This window comes from Lipotes vexillifer, unplaced genomic scaffold (assembly GCF_000442215.2).
Source record: "Lipotes vexillifer unplaced genomic scaffold, Lipotes_vexillifer_v1.1 scaffold678, whole genome shotgun sequence".
NCBI classification, from domain to species: Eukaryota; Metazoa; Chordata; class Mammalia; order Artiodactyla; family Lipotidae; genus Lipotes; species Lipotes vexillifer.
In genome coordinates this window covers 292,042-305,617 of record NW_006790338.1, presented here as the reverse complement: position 1 = coordinate 305,617, position 13,576 = coordinate 292,042, and the positions used below count along the sequence as shown (strand labels likewise).

At 34.9% G+C, this 13,576-nt stretch overlaps 1 protein-coding gene across 1 annotated transcript in view; it reads left to right on the top strand.

Moving 5' to 3' along the window:
• The window catches only part of PTH2R (parathyroid hormone 2 receptor), a 75,359-nt gene that overhangs the window by 36,476 nt on the left and 25,307 nt on the right, over positions 1-13,576 (top strand). The window contains 2 exon segments of the mRNA XM_007472162.1: positions 4,694-4,706; positions 10,203-10,269. Coding sequence (XP_007472224.1) covers positions 4,694-4,706; positions 10,203-10,269 — 80 coding nt within the window.

Here is a 13,576-nt window from a genome sequence, read left to right as displayed (position 1 = left end):
GGGAAAGAGGAATAAACTGTAGATTCATATTCGTGTAGTGATACATAGGGAAGCTATGGAAGGTTACATAAGAAGCTAATACTAGAAGTGGTTAGCAACAAAATAGGGGAAGGTAGGAACTTAAACACAGTATGACTTTTACTTACACCACACAAATATGTAAAAGTAAACAATGAGTTGTTAATATATACAATTGTGAAAACTGGAAACTAAACATAATCATTAACATGAAATTGAAGTACTACATTTAATTATGTACCTTTGTACGTTCCAGTATCTTAACTATGTTCACGTAATATCTATTCAAATATAAGAAAAATGAATAGAAAAATGGCAACTTGGAGTTATATTCTTCATGTTTTCTCAATCATTTTGGATCAATTCAATCAAGACCAGGGTGCTGTACTTAATATCCCTGCTCTCTGAGTTTAGTAGAACTTCCTTTTCACCTAGTTTAGAATTTTATAAAATTCTAAAAAGATTATTTAGTCATCATAGTAACAGTCTTAAAAAATACAAATAAAAATATTTTTAAGAGATAACTTCTCTTTTTTAACCGAAGTTGTTACAACTCCCTCTTACCAGTATTTATTCTTCACACATTCAGCACAGTTGACTGAGTTTATAGTTCAGTGAGTTTCGACTTTATACTATAGTTTGGTAATACAAAAATAAACCAGACTAGATTTTTGCCCTCAATTTAATTTGGGAGACAGATGTGAACAAATTATTATAATACAAGTAGAAATAGAGAAACAAAGTGAGAGTTGAGTAATCTGGCTTCCTTCTCATGGCTATATTAAGATTATACCATAATCTCCACATAATAATCCACACTTAAGGGACTTTGTCTATCTAGATTTGAACTTTCCTGTCATTATCCTGACCTAACTAAGCCATATGTTCATTCTGTAGGTCTCCTCATCTCTTTCTATGTCCTTGTAAGACTTGCTGGTCAACTCCAATGGTTCTTAAAGCTACAGCTCTCTTCCTTACTGGAATTGTGACTTCTTTTTTGAATGCCTCTCTTTTGATTATTTTTCTTTTAGAGACTCAGACTATGGGATCATATCCAACATTCTTTCAATTTTTGAAGTTTAACTTCCCATAATCTGGCCTATTAGTCTGGCTATGCCTAGATTTCCCTCGGCAAACAAACTCTTAAACAGCTAACTGAAATTCTCCAATGTCCTATTATTTCCAGTTCATCAGTTGGCTCTCCTATGATGGTAAAGTTAGGACAATAGCAGTAAAAGTTCTTGTCACTTGCTCTTCCTTCTCAGGGGAAAAATCGACAGTAAGTCATCAATTAAAGTGAAAATTTTTATCTGCTACCCTGCTTTTGCACTGAATCATCCAGAAACTGTCTACCTAGCTAAAATGTCCACTATTACTATATCTTATCTCTAATTCAGTTTGGTCATCTTTAATATGACCTTGCCAGTTATTTTCTTTTTGCCTTTATTCTCTCCAGAGTTTTTCAGTATATATCTGCTCTCAAGTACATGGATTTTCATGCAAATGTACTCATTGTTCTCTTCTAAGCTTCCCCCTGAATATATTATACCAAGACTTCCAAGATTTTGAAGTATGGTTTTCAACATAAAACATATCATAAGGAAAAAAGCAGTTCTAGAATAAGGAATAATGACCCTCAATTCGATCCTCTTCCCTATCTACTGGGCAGACCTCAGTGAGCATGAGAATCAGCAGGGGACCTTGGTAAAATGCAGATTTTGATTCAGTAGGTCTGGGAGGGGCTGAAATTCTGCATCTCTAACAAGCTCCAGGGTGATAATACTTTTGGTTCTCGGATCTCTCTGTGTAGCAAAGCTCCCCCTCATTAAAAGCATATACTAATACAAGGAGCCCTAAATTAACATAAAGACTATTCATGTGAAAATATAGATGAATATACTAACTATAACATTATTTTTATATTTGTTAAAGACAAATTTGTCTGCCATCTTAGTACACAGTTTTAATGTGAAACTATTAGTATTTAGTCAATAGATCAAAAAGTCACTTATAGCCAGAAACCCCAGAAATAATACCTGGATATATTAAGTATTTCATTGTAGCTTTAAACTTATGAGCACACATTCAGACACAATCTTTCCACATAGTTCCAGAGTTTTTCTTTTGAGTACATTAGTTAATTGGAGTCTTCCTTCCTCATTCTTACCCCACTACAGCCCAAGGTATAAATTAAATATGTAATATCAGTTTCCTTAAAGGGGTGTAAGAACACTCCTAAAATAAATTGAATGCAAATTGGTCCAGACAGTCAACATTTAAGCACTTTTATCATTACCTTACAACTAATCCAGTAGTAACAATTTTTAGTAATTATCTGTTGAGATTTACATAGAAACAGTAAGTCTCTTTCACCTTCTTTTATTTATTGCTTTACCATTTCTTGTCCACTGCTAGTCCAGTCACACTTCCCATTTCAGGGAAGAAGCAGATGGATCCCTATTACAAAAAAAAAGGAGAACAGTCCAAGATCGCCAGACTTGTGAGAAAAACCTATAGAATAAAATAAACAAAGGAATATTTAAACAGAGAAGAAACAGATTTTTCAGGAAATATGAAAATAACAAGCTAGACAGGTAGATATAAAAAGATCTAGATACATCACCAGAGAAAATCAAGAATATATTGTTTCTAAGAAACAAGTATATAATTCTAAAAAAGGGAAGATTACAGGAAAAAAAGCTCTTTGTAATTTAAAATATGATTGTATGTTTTAAAAATCTGTAAAAGGACTGGAAGATAAAATTTGATGAAATTTTTCAAAGCAAAGAACAAAAATACAAAGAGGTAAAAAATATAAAAGGAAAGATGAAACAGAACAATTCAATAAAATATCAGACCTATAGAAAGAAGGTCAAAAACTAAATAGTGAAACAAAAGAAAGAACATTGTAGAAGTGAATTTCCCAGAGCCAAAGACAGGTACTATCTTCAGAATAAAAGGACCCATGAAATGTTGAGCAGGATGAATGATGTAATAATAACAGTAATAACTAGTTTTCTTTAGCTTTCTATTATGTGCCATTTTCTGAGCCAAGTATTTATTCATCTTTTACAGTTTAGAAAACTGAGGCTTATAGAAGTTAAATCATTTGCTCAATGTTACATGATTAGTGCCTAATGGATTCAGATGTCAGTCTAAACCTCATGCTCTTCAACACCACAGAAATAGGTCATATTTTACTGCCTCCTAATCTTACCTACTTGGGTAGATTGTCCAATCAACTGTAATTTTGCACATTCACTAGTCTCCACTGAAGACTAAAATATTCATGTTGGTTTAAGCACATCACTGTTTTCTTTTTCTGTGAAAATGAGTTCTTTCACAGGACCCTCTTTAGTCCACACACAAGTTGGTCATAAACAGCTCACCAGATATCACCACATAAACTAAATTCAATATAGACTCAAAGTTTGAATTCTTTTCCTTTTGATTGATACCTATGATAATTATGGAATTTATTAGGTATAGTGTTAAAATCTTTGCAGAAATTGTTAAAGTCAATATTATTGCTAGTCAGTTAATATAAATCAGTAAAGAATGCCATTTCCCCTACTTTGACACCTTGACTCTAATAACTAAGAGAGAGTTATCCCCCACTGATGTTGAAGATCCCAGCTCTGTGACTGCCCCCCCTTGCAGACCTGCAGAAGAGATTCAACACAGAACTCCTTGGAGATGCTGGTGCCTCTCTCCTCAGTGCATTCCCAATGATCATGGTGAATGCCATGTCCTCTGGGCCTTCCTGTGGAACATAATCCCCTGTTGGGTCTTCTGACCTCATATATTTATTCTAACAATCCCCTCACCTCTTTGCTTATTCCTCTACCATCTTCCAGTGCAACTCAGGCATTTCCACTTTGCTCAGGCTGGGGCATAGCTTCTTCAGGCCTGTAAGAGCTACTCTAGCAGCAAGTTTGCCTCATCACCTACAGTCATGGCAGGGTGTTAAATCCTGTGTCCCCCCCCACCCCCCATAATTGCCCCCAAGTGAGTGAATTCTTGATTGCCTCACCTTATATCTCATCCCATTGATTAGACACATCCAAAATTCAATCTCAGATTTACTCTCCTTGCTCCTTTCAGTGCTTGCTAACTAACGCTCACATCTCCTTCAGTGGGTTCTCTTTCCTCTCTTAAGCACACACTCACCTGGATGATGTTGGGATTTAACTCTAGTTTTCAGCCTGGCAACCAGGGGAGGAAATTGGCACAGCTCCTCAAGGACACACCTGTTGCCATGAAGGGGTGAAACCTCTACAGCATCTTCTAGCACAGCAGATGTCCTACATCTTACTAAGAAGGAGAGAGTCTGCTCTGCAAGTTCTCATGGTTCAGGGGGTTCTGCAATGCCAGCATCCTCAAAGGCATTCATCCAGATGTCCCCATCCCATAATTTAGAGTCCCATGTTTTCCCAACCAGAGCCTTGGACTCAGCTAAAAGGACCTGGTTTTCTGAACATTTGGACATTTCTGGAGCTCTTTGAATATAAATATCAAGTCATGAGTTACTGCCTCAGCTCGGTCCACAATTCCACTGCAGGAGACAAAACACTTTGTGTCAGCTACCAAAGAGAACCTCTGGCACTCACACTTAGTCTTTTACTGCTTGCTAACATCCCTCAGTTTCTCATTACCCAACCCCCCCCCCGGCAAGAAGTCGATTCAAGGTAGCAATAACCAGCCAGCTCTGAGGTCCTTGTAGGAATCATTGCCCCCATATTTCTAAAACGCCTGAATTTTTTTTTTTTAACTAATCAGAAAAGTACTTTTTTTTTCTTTTTAACATCTTTGTTGGAGTATAATTGCTTTACAATGGTGTGTTAGTTTCTGCTTTATAACAAAGTGAATCAGCTATACATATACATATATCCCCATATCTCCTCCCTCTTCCATCTCCCTCCCACCCTCCCTATCCCACCCCTCTAGGTGGTCACAAAGCACCAAGCTGATCTCCCTGTGCTGTGCGGCTGCTTCCCACTAGCTAGCTATTTTACATTTGGCAGTATATATAAGTCCATGCCACTCTCTCACTTCATCCCAGCTTACCCTTCCCCCTCCCCGTGTCCTCAAGTCCATTCACTATGTCTGAGTCTTTATTCCTGTCCTGCCCCTTGGTTCTTCATAACCATTTTTTTTTAAGATTCCATATATGTGTGTTAGCATATGGTATTTGTTTTTCTCTTTCTGACTTACTTCACTCCTTATGACAGACTCTAGGTCCATCCACCTCACTACAAATAACTCAATTTCATTTCCTTTTATGGCTGAGTAATATTCCATTGTATATATGTGCCACATCTCCTTTATCCATTCATCTGTTGATGGACACTTAGGTTGCGGCTTTGCATTATTGTTACTGAGCTGAACTTTGGGTTCACTCACCCGATGAGCAGCAAAGCGAATCTACTGACACTGGATTGTAGTGAGGAAAAGTATAGCTTTTATTTGCAGGATGCAAAGCAAGGAGAATGGGCAACTAATGCTCAAAAGACCTGAACTCCCTGTTGCTTTGGAGCAAGGGTTTTTAAGGCAACATTAGGAGTGAGGGTCACAGGTACATGGTTAGCTCAGGGACATTCTTCTGACTGGTTGGTGGTGAGGTAACAAGGTGATGTTTTAGGAATCTTAATCATCAGTTTTCTGGTTCCAACCAGTCCAGGTTGTGGTCAGCATGTAGTCAACATCCTCCACAGGGTAGGGGTCTTAGTTTCTGTAGAACAACGCAAGATATGCATTAGATTGTTACCTGTATCCCTTCAGGAGGAACTAGGAGTCCTGTGACTCTGCTCTTCAAGCTATTATTACTTTTCTTGCTTGACTGCTTTTCCTTTGTTTCTGCATTTTCTCACTTCACTAATTAGTAACTGTTTGAGTCTGCTCTTTGGAACTTGGGGAAACCCTTGGAGACTAAAGCTTTTTTCTACAAACAAGAAGTGGGGACACAGAGGGGCTTGTACCCAGTAGGGTCCCACAGGGTTTCATTTTTACTTACTTTATCTCTTTATGCCATTTGGATTTGTTGACAATTGGGGGTTAACGTTATCTACATCGTTATCATTACTGTTACATTTACACAGCGATATTGGAAATCTCAAAGAAAACTTGCAGCATTGCTGTTTGATTTCTTAGAGGAGGGAGGGAGGTTGAGTCAGTAAAGAGGTACTAAATAATGCTAAATAATTTTACCCTGAGATGTGTAACCAAATCACTTAGATTTGGAATATTAGAGAAGGTAGAATGGAAGGCATTGTTTGGTCCAGTCCCCACATTTGAGAGATGAATAGAATGAGACCCAGAGATATCAGGTTACATCTCCAAAGCCTACAGCTAGCCTGGAGCAGTTTTGACTCATTCATCCATTCAACAGCTATTCCAGGCCTTGAGCAAGGAAAGAAAGCAAATATATTCATAGTACATTTTATATTGAATTAATTAGTTTTCTTAGTTATCTTGCATTTTTAAAAAAATCATAAACTAGATATTAAATCATTAATAATCATGTCTTTTTGCTGAAAAAATAAGAAATACATGTTTATCATTTTTGAGAAAAAATCCATTAGGTACATAATACTTTGAAAAATACAACTGATACTAAATATTGCTCTAAACCAGATGTATTAATGTAAAAATATTAAATATAAGTTAGATCATGTGACTCTTCTGCATAAAATATTTATTCCTACCTTACTTAGAATAAAATCTTGAATTCTATAGTGCCCTTATCTGAGTGCGATAATTGGGTTAAGGGGTCATTTTATATTTATTTTGCATAGAAAATAAAATTGTATTACCGCATTCATGGCATGATTTTATAATTGCCAGATTTGATTTCTCATGAAATTCAGCTTGTGTAAGTTAAAAAATTTTTGTGGGTTTTCTTGAGTGTCATCATCTGACCTACGTATAGTGCCATGTCACAAAGTTCAAGTGGAGAGAGCAGACTTGGAGCATCTCCAAAGGACAGATGGGGCCCCTGCTCATGTCTCTTATAGTTGTGATTTATCTTTTTCTGATCTGGCCTTTCAAAGCTAGAACTCTGATTTTCTCTGTATCTTGGACATTTGGAGATAAGCAGATAAGACCCAGTTTTAGAAGGTACTCTAAGCTCTATAGAATATACAAAAGAAGTCTCTTCAGTTCTAAAATTCTATCAAAGTGTTATTTGACTAAGGTAGGGTAAGATAATTGGGTAGTTTAGATGGGACAAATGACTTAAAAAGTGAATAATTTTGTTTTTCTTTTTACTTACAAAAGCAAAAACACCTTACAAGATACCTTATTACCTTCTCCCTGCTCATTCAAAGGAGATAAGAGATGCCAGCAGGAACCTTAGGGCTTGCAATTGAAAGGACCGAGAAAAGATACACTCCATCATTCCTAGGAAATCTGCATGGCTCTCAGGGAACTTCCCTTCCTCTACTCTTATCAGAGTGTGAGTTGTGGAGACAATACAGTATTCAATCAATATAATTCCCTGGATCCCTCTAGTGGAACAATGCATTTCCTGCTTCCAGTCCTGGCTGCAGGAAATCCTACTTTCTAGTCTGTATGCTTTACCATTCAGCATACAGATTACTGTGTTTCATGCTCTACGATTCAGAACTACGTTTTTACTGACATTTAGTCCTGCATTTCCTAGAGTGTTAAAATTTATTAAAAAAAAATCTGGACAGAGGGTAGTTTCTCAGCCACGTTAACAAACACGGTGTGAGCTGGGACATTGAAGAATTAATGAAAAATAAGGATTAATAGCATTTTCTTTAAAATATCTTAAACCTCAGTTGCCTCTTATCAAAGGGCAAATTTGAAACTTTGACATTGAAAATGATCAAAGTCAAGTTTTTCCTGTTTTTAGAAGTAGCTGGTTTGACCTACTTCCAGATAAAAGTATTTTGTAGAGCTGCAATTGTGTAATTGAATTCCAGCGTGTTAGGAGACACCACAATGAAATGTCATTGAAGCAAAGAGGGAAGATTATGAAGATATTACCAGATGTCAAAGCTGAAAAGAAAATTTATGAAATCCAAATTTATGAAATCCAAAATTTAGTGAATCAATGTTCAATTTATATTCTCACAATATGTGCCACTTTCCTTACAGTGGGAAGCCTTTTTAGTGTAGTGTGATAGATGTTTTGCACGACTCTAACACTTTTATCTTTCTTGTCTGGCTGAACAATGTGGAAAATAGATACATACAAATAATATGGGCAATATTCAGTAATGTGTAAACAAGTAAGGTGTATGCAAGTATAAAATGTCCCTGTGTTTGATTTCCATTCTTATTCAGTCTTCAAGCCCATTGACTTTGCAGATTTCAGTGTGGCTGGACCAGAATTACACTTTGGTCTAGGGGTCTGTTTGATTTAACTGTGGTACCTCCTTCCAATGGAATGCTGGGCTACTAAGCTCTCTTGGTACTGATATGGAAAGAAATTAAAAATATACTATTAAAAGGAAAGGGCAAGTTACAGAACAGAGTGTACATTGCATTTTTGTAAGATGGGGAAAATAAGATTATAATATTTGTATGTGTTTGTATATGCATAAAGAAATACTGAAAGCATATACAATAAAGTAATAAAAGATGTTACCTGTAAGGAGAAAGGCAAGGTCAGAGGTATACAGGAACATGGGGAGGACTGAGATGTCTCAATGTCCATCTTTTTATATAGTTTGTTTTTTGAAATGAGAACGTATTGCCTATATACAAAATTATATTTAAAAAATATGTTGTTATTACATGTGTACTGAAAATGTTTTACCTTCAAGGAATAGTTGAAATAGCTTTTTATTATCCATAATTTGTTCATTAATTTAAAAGTAACTTTCTTAATAAGTTTATTATCCAGAATTTAAAAATTATCATTATATCATTAAAATTTCTTTATAAAATTTCATTTACTGTTGCCACAATCAATGCTAGGTTTTGTCTAAGGAGAAAGAAACTGAAGGCTTTTATTTATGTATCTTTAATTTAAAAAAACCATTTAAAGTGCTACATTAAAGTTTCAAGTGGAACTAGTTTTTCTCAACTCTGTTCCATTTATTCTAGTGTACGACCTTTACCACAAACCCGATTGGGTGAAGTTGGGTCTAACTTACTTTGAATTCAATTCAATTCAACAAATGTTTATTGACCTCCTACATGCTATGTACTGTTCTAGGCACTTGTAACAGAAAACAAAAACAACAATGATCCCTGCCTGTGTAAACTTAAATTCTAGTTGGAGTGAGCAGGAAGCAGAAAATAAATATAACAGATAAGTAAATCAAATAGTGTTTTTATTAAGTACTGTTAAAAACTAACTTTTTAAAATAGAAGATAAAATCATGATCTAATGCAAATATAAAATGAGCACCTATCAAGATTTTTTAACTCACTAATTGATGAGGAAACCAGTAAGATGTTGTAACTGGTTCAAAGGAGAAATAAAAGAATTACATGTTTATATCTAGTAATATGTACACTGAAATAATTTTACAAATAAATGTAAAAACTGGTCAGTATTCACAGATCACTGAGCAATTACATTCCACCAAACACAGCTAATTCTCCTTTCTATGGACAAAAATCATTTGCATTCAGTTTTCTTCTACATTCCTATCAACAAGAATCATTTGCATGATTGTCAGTTTTCTGTTGGATTTCTGTGGATAAGAATGTACTAATGTCAATGTTCTACAACCAATGGAGTAAATTCTGAAAGTGAGAGGACTTTCTCTATCAACAAGGTTTAATTGTTATGGATCTTTCCAGTGATAACAAAAATAAAGAATCAGTAGTACCACATTTAGAAGACTAATTTTTTTGTGGCTCTAGAAACATAGTTTTGACTCTTTCATAAAAATAATAAACCACTATTTATAATACTTTACTTATCCCCAAGGAGTAGCTAATAGTATGGAAACCAGGACTGTTACACTTTTTTTTTTTTTTTTTTTTTTTTTTTTTTTTTTTTTTTGCAGGGTTTTTTTTTTTTTTTTTTTTTTTTTTTTTTTTTTTTTTTACTGTTTTGGGTGTTTTAGGAGATTTTTTTCCCCCTGTCTACTTGTTTCTTAATCAAAAACCTGGGTCTGGAATTTTTGGTAAAACAAAATGTTACCTCTCACTGCTTATTTGCTTTGCTGATTCTTTAATGGAAGTTCTTTTTCATGTCTCAGATGCTGGGAACTTAGTGCTGGAGATATCAAGTGGATTTATCAAGCCCCAATCTTAGCAGCTATCGGGGTAAGTTTAAAACCCTGTATAGTTTAAATAAAGAAGAAAAAGATGCGTAATTAAACTACTGCTAAAACCCAGAGAAAGTTTGTCTGTCACTTTGTTTCCTAAACCTCACATTACAGCAATAGCTGTTGGGAAAGTCTGGATTGGGGATCAGACCCTTATTCATGGCTGATACTGCGATCCATGAAGAAAGCGCATACCCTCCCTTTAATCTGCCACCATGAAGGGAAAATTCCGGGACTTCAAAATATCTATGAACATTTATAGGTTCAAGCAGTTGGGGCAGTCCTTAAACTCTTCCCCCTTTTCAGCCATTATTTTATAAAGTTCTGACCACGTGATCACCTGGTAATAGGTAGGAGGAGGGGGCAAAGATGTAATAGCAAGAGAACAGAGGAATTATCGAGAGAGAAAAATGATAGTGTGATTTGTTATAAAACATTGTCTAAAGCTTTTATTTCACATACTTTCCCCAAGGAGTTGAGGATTCCATACTCTTTTGGACTCTCTAGTCCAAAAAAGACTAGAGTTGGCAGTCATATTGCATGGGACTTATCTGCCTGTATATTATGTCTGTGTTACAAAAGAAAACAAAATCACACACTTTGTGTCTAACAAAACTCACCAAAATGCTCAATATTCTGTAATAACCTAAATGGGAAAAGAATTTGAAAAAGAATAGATACGTGTATATGTATAACTGAATCACTTTGCTCTGCACCTGAAACTAACAACATTGTTAATCAACTATGCTCCAATATAAAATAAAAATTTTTAAAAAAGAAAAGAAATGTTTACTCTTGGCCTTCCCTGAAGAGTTTATGGTATTAGCTTCTCTGTGGTTTGATGAAATTATACCACCTTGTGTTTTCCTGGTTTTCATGTATTAACTCAAGATTATATACATCTTTAAAAAAGGACTGATGTCCCAATATTAAATGTTAAATAATTTGAAAGTAATATAGCAGCCTGTTTTTTTTTCTATTTTTTTAATTGAAGTATAGTTGATTTACAATGTTGTGTTAGTTTCAGGTGTATAGCAAAGTGATTCAGTTATACATATCTATCTATATCTATCTATCTGTCTATCTAGCTATCTATATTCTTTTTCAGATTCTTTTCCATTATAGTTTATTACAAGATATTGAATATAGTTCCCTGTGCTATACAGTAGGTCCTTGTTGTTTGTCCATTATATATGTAGTAGTGTGTATATGTTAATCCCAAACTCCTAATTTATGCCCCCCCAACCTTTCCCTTTTGGTAACCGTAAGTCTATTTCAGTTTTGTAAATATTTTCATTTGTATCATTCTTTTAGATTCCAAGTATAAGTGATATCCTATGATACTTGTCTTTCTCTGTCTGACTTACTTCACTTAGTATGACAATCTCTAGGTCCATCCATGTTGCTGCAAATGGCATTATTTCATTCTTTTTTATGGCTGAGTAGTATTCCATTGTGTGTGTGTGTGTGTGTGTACATATATATGTATATATATATACATATATATGTATACACACACACACACACACACACACACACACATATATATACACACCACATCTTCTTTATCCATTCATCTGTTGATGGACATTTAGGTTGCTTCCATGTCTTGGCTGTTGTAAATAGTAGCAGCCTGATTTTTAACCAATTTTTTCAGTCTTTCGTTGTTCTCCAGTTTCTTACTTTTCTCATTTTGTTTTCTCTTGGACAAGGTGTGTCAGCATGTTGGCATGATGGATCCAAAAGGACAGCCATTATTATGGTTGAGGTTTTGTAAGATCTATCCAGATAGTCAGGTAAAAGCTTATTTATCTCATAGGAAAAATGCAGATAGCAAGCTAGAAGAGATTGAAGAGGAATCTTCACTTCAGAAGCTCATTGATGTAAATATTTAGAGGGGAAAATAAAGTACAGAAGTTTTAGAGAAGCCAGTTTGTACCCTTGCTACAGCAGCCTGTTATCAAATTAGACCCGATTCTAAGTCTTAGGGGAAGCTCAAAAATGGACTGTGGAAATGAACATATCTACAAAACAAAAACAGACTCACAAATACACAGAACAGACTTGTGGTTGCCAAGGGGGAGGGGGTGGGGGAGGGAAGGATTGGGAGTTTGGGATTAACAGATACAAACTATTGTATATAGGATGGATAAACAACAAGGTACCTACTGTATAGCCCAGGGAACTATATTCAACATCTTATGATAAACCATAATGGATAAGAATATGAAAAAGAAGATGTATGTATAACTGAGTCACGTTGCTAAACAGCAGAAATTAACACAGCATTGTAAATCAACTATACTTCAATAAAATTTTAAAAAATGGTTGTGGATGAATGAATGAATGACTTCAGTTTAGAAACTCATATTAATTTTAATGAAGTGCTGTTGTATTAATGTAGTAATAAACCATCCCATCAAACCTAGTGATAAACTGTATCCCTGAGAGATTATCAATAAACAAAGAAGATAATTAACTTTATAAATTAACTGGGGTTTACTACTCTGATTTCCCTTTTATGTACTGATATGCTAACCTTATCTGCATTTCCAAGCCTTTAACTTTCCTTTCTCTTCCTCCTTTATTAAGTTTGCTCCTCCATCTCTTACTACCATCTTTTTAAAGGGATAACCCATATCTTAATACTTTGTATGTCTTCAGTGCCTTGTACTTGAATTGATAAATAAGAGGTAATTAAATATTATAAAAATGAGGCAAATTTAAGAACATTGTTTGTGTTTTCATTTGATGAAAAGGAAGGGCTTATTAAAATCTAAGGGATCCTTGTAAAATTATTAGGAATTGAAGCAAAGAACAGTGGAGAAAAAAGTAAATCCTAGGACCTTTTCCACTGAAATAGTTGATTTTTATCCAAAGCTTTGTTGTTTATTTACAGATCTTAGTTACTCACATCACCAGTGTGGATGAGAAGTTTATTTGCTGAGGTTTCTAAATTGCAGTGTGAAACAGTACAGTTAGGTGATTATAGAGGTTCTGAAAGATTCACCATTGATGAAAGAGAGCCAGAAGTGATGGTACACTCAATAAATTTTGAAGGAAACTTAGGTGTGATGCCATTTTCTTCTTCTAGAACTAATATTATGAGCAATGCAAAGCAAGAATTCTTAAATATTTTTCCAATATTACAACATCCATTTAATCTCAAAAATCAGAGAAGAGATTCAAGAGCACCTTTCTGTTCACTTAAAGTTACCTTTTTGTTTTTTTATTACAATTCAGGGTTATCTCAGTTCCTTTTAAGGTTTCCTCACTTTACTGTGGAAACAGCCTGTATCGGAAGA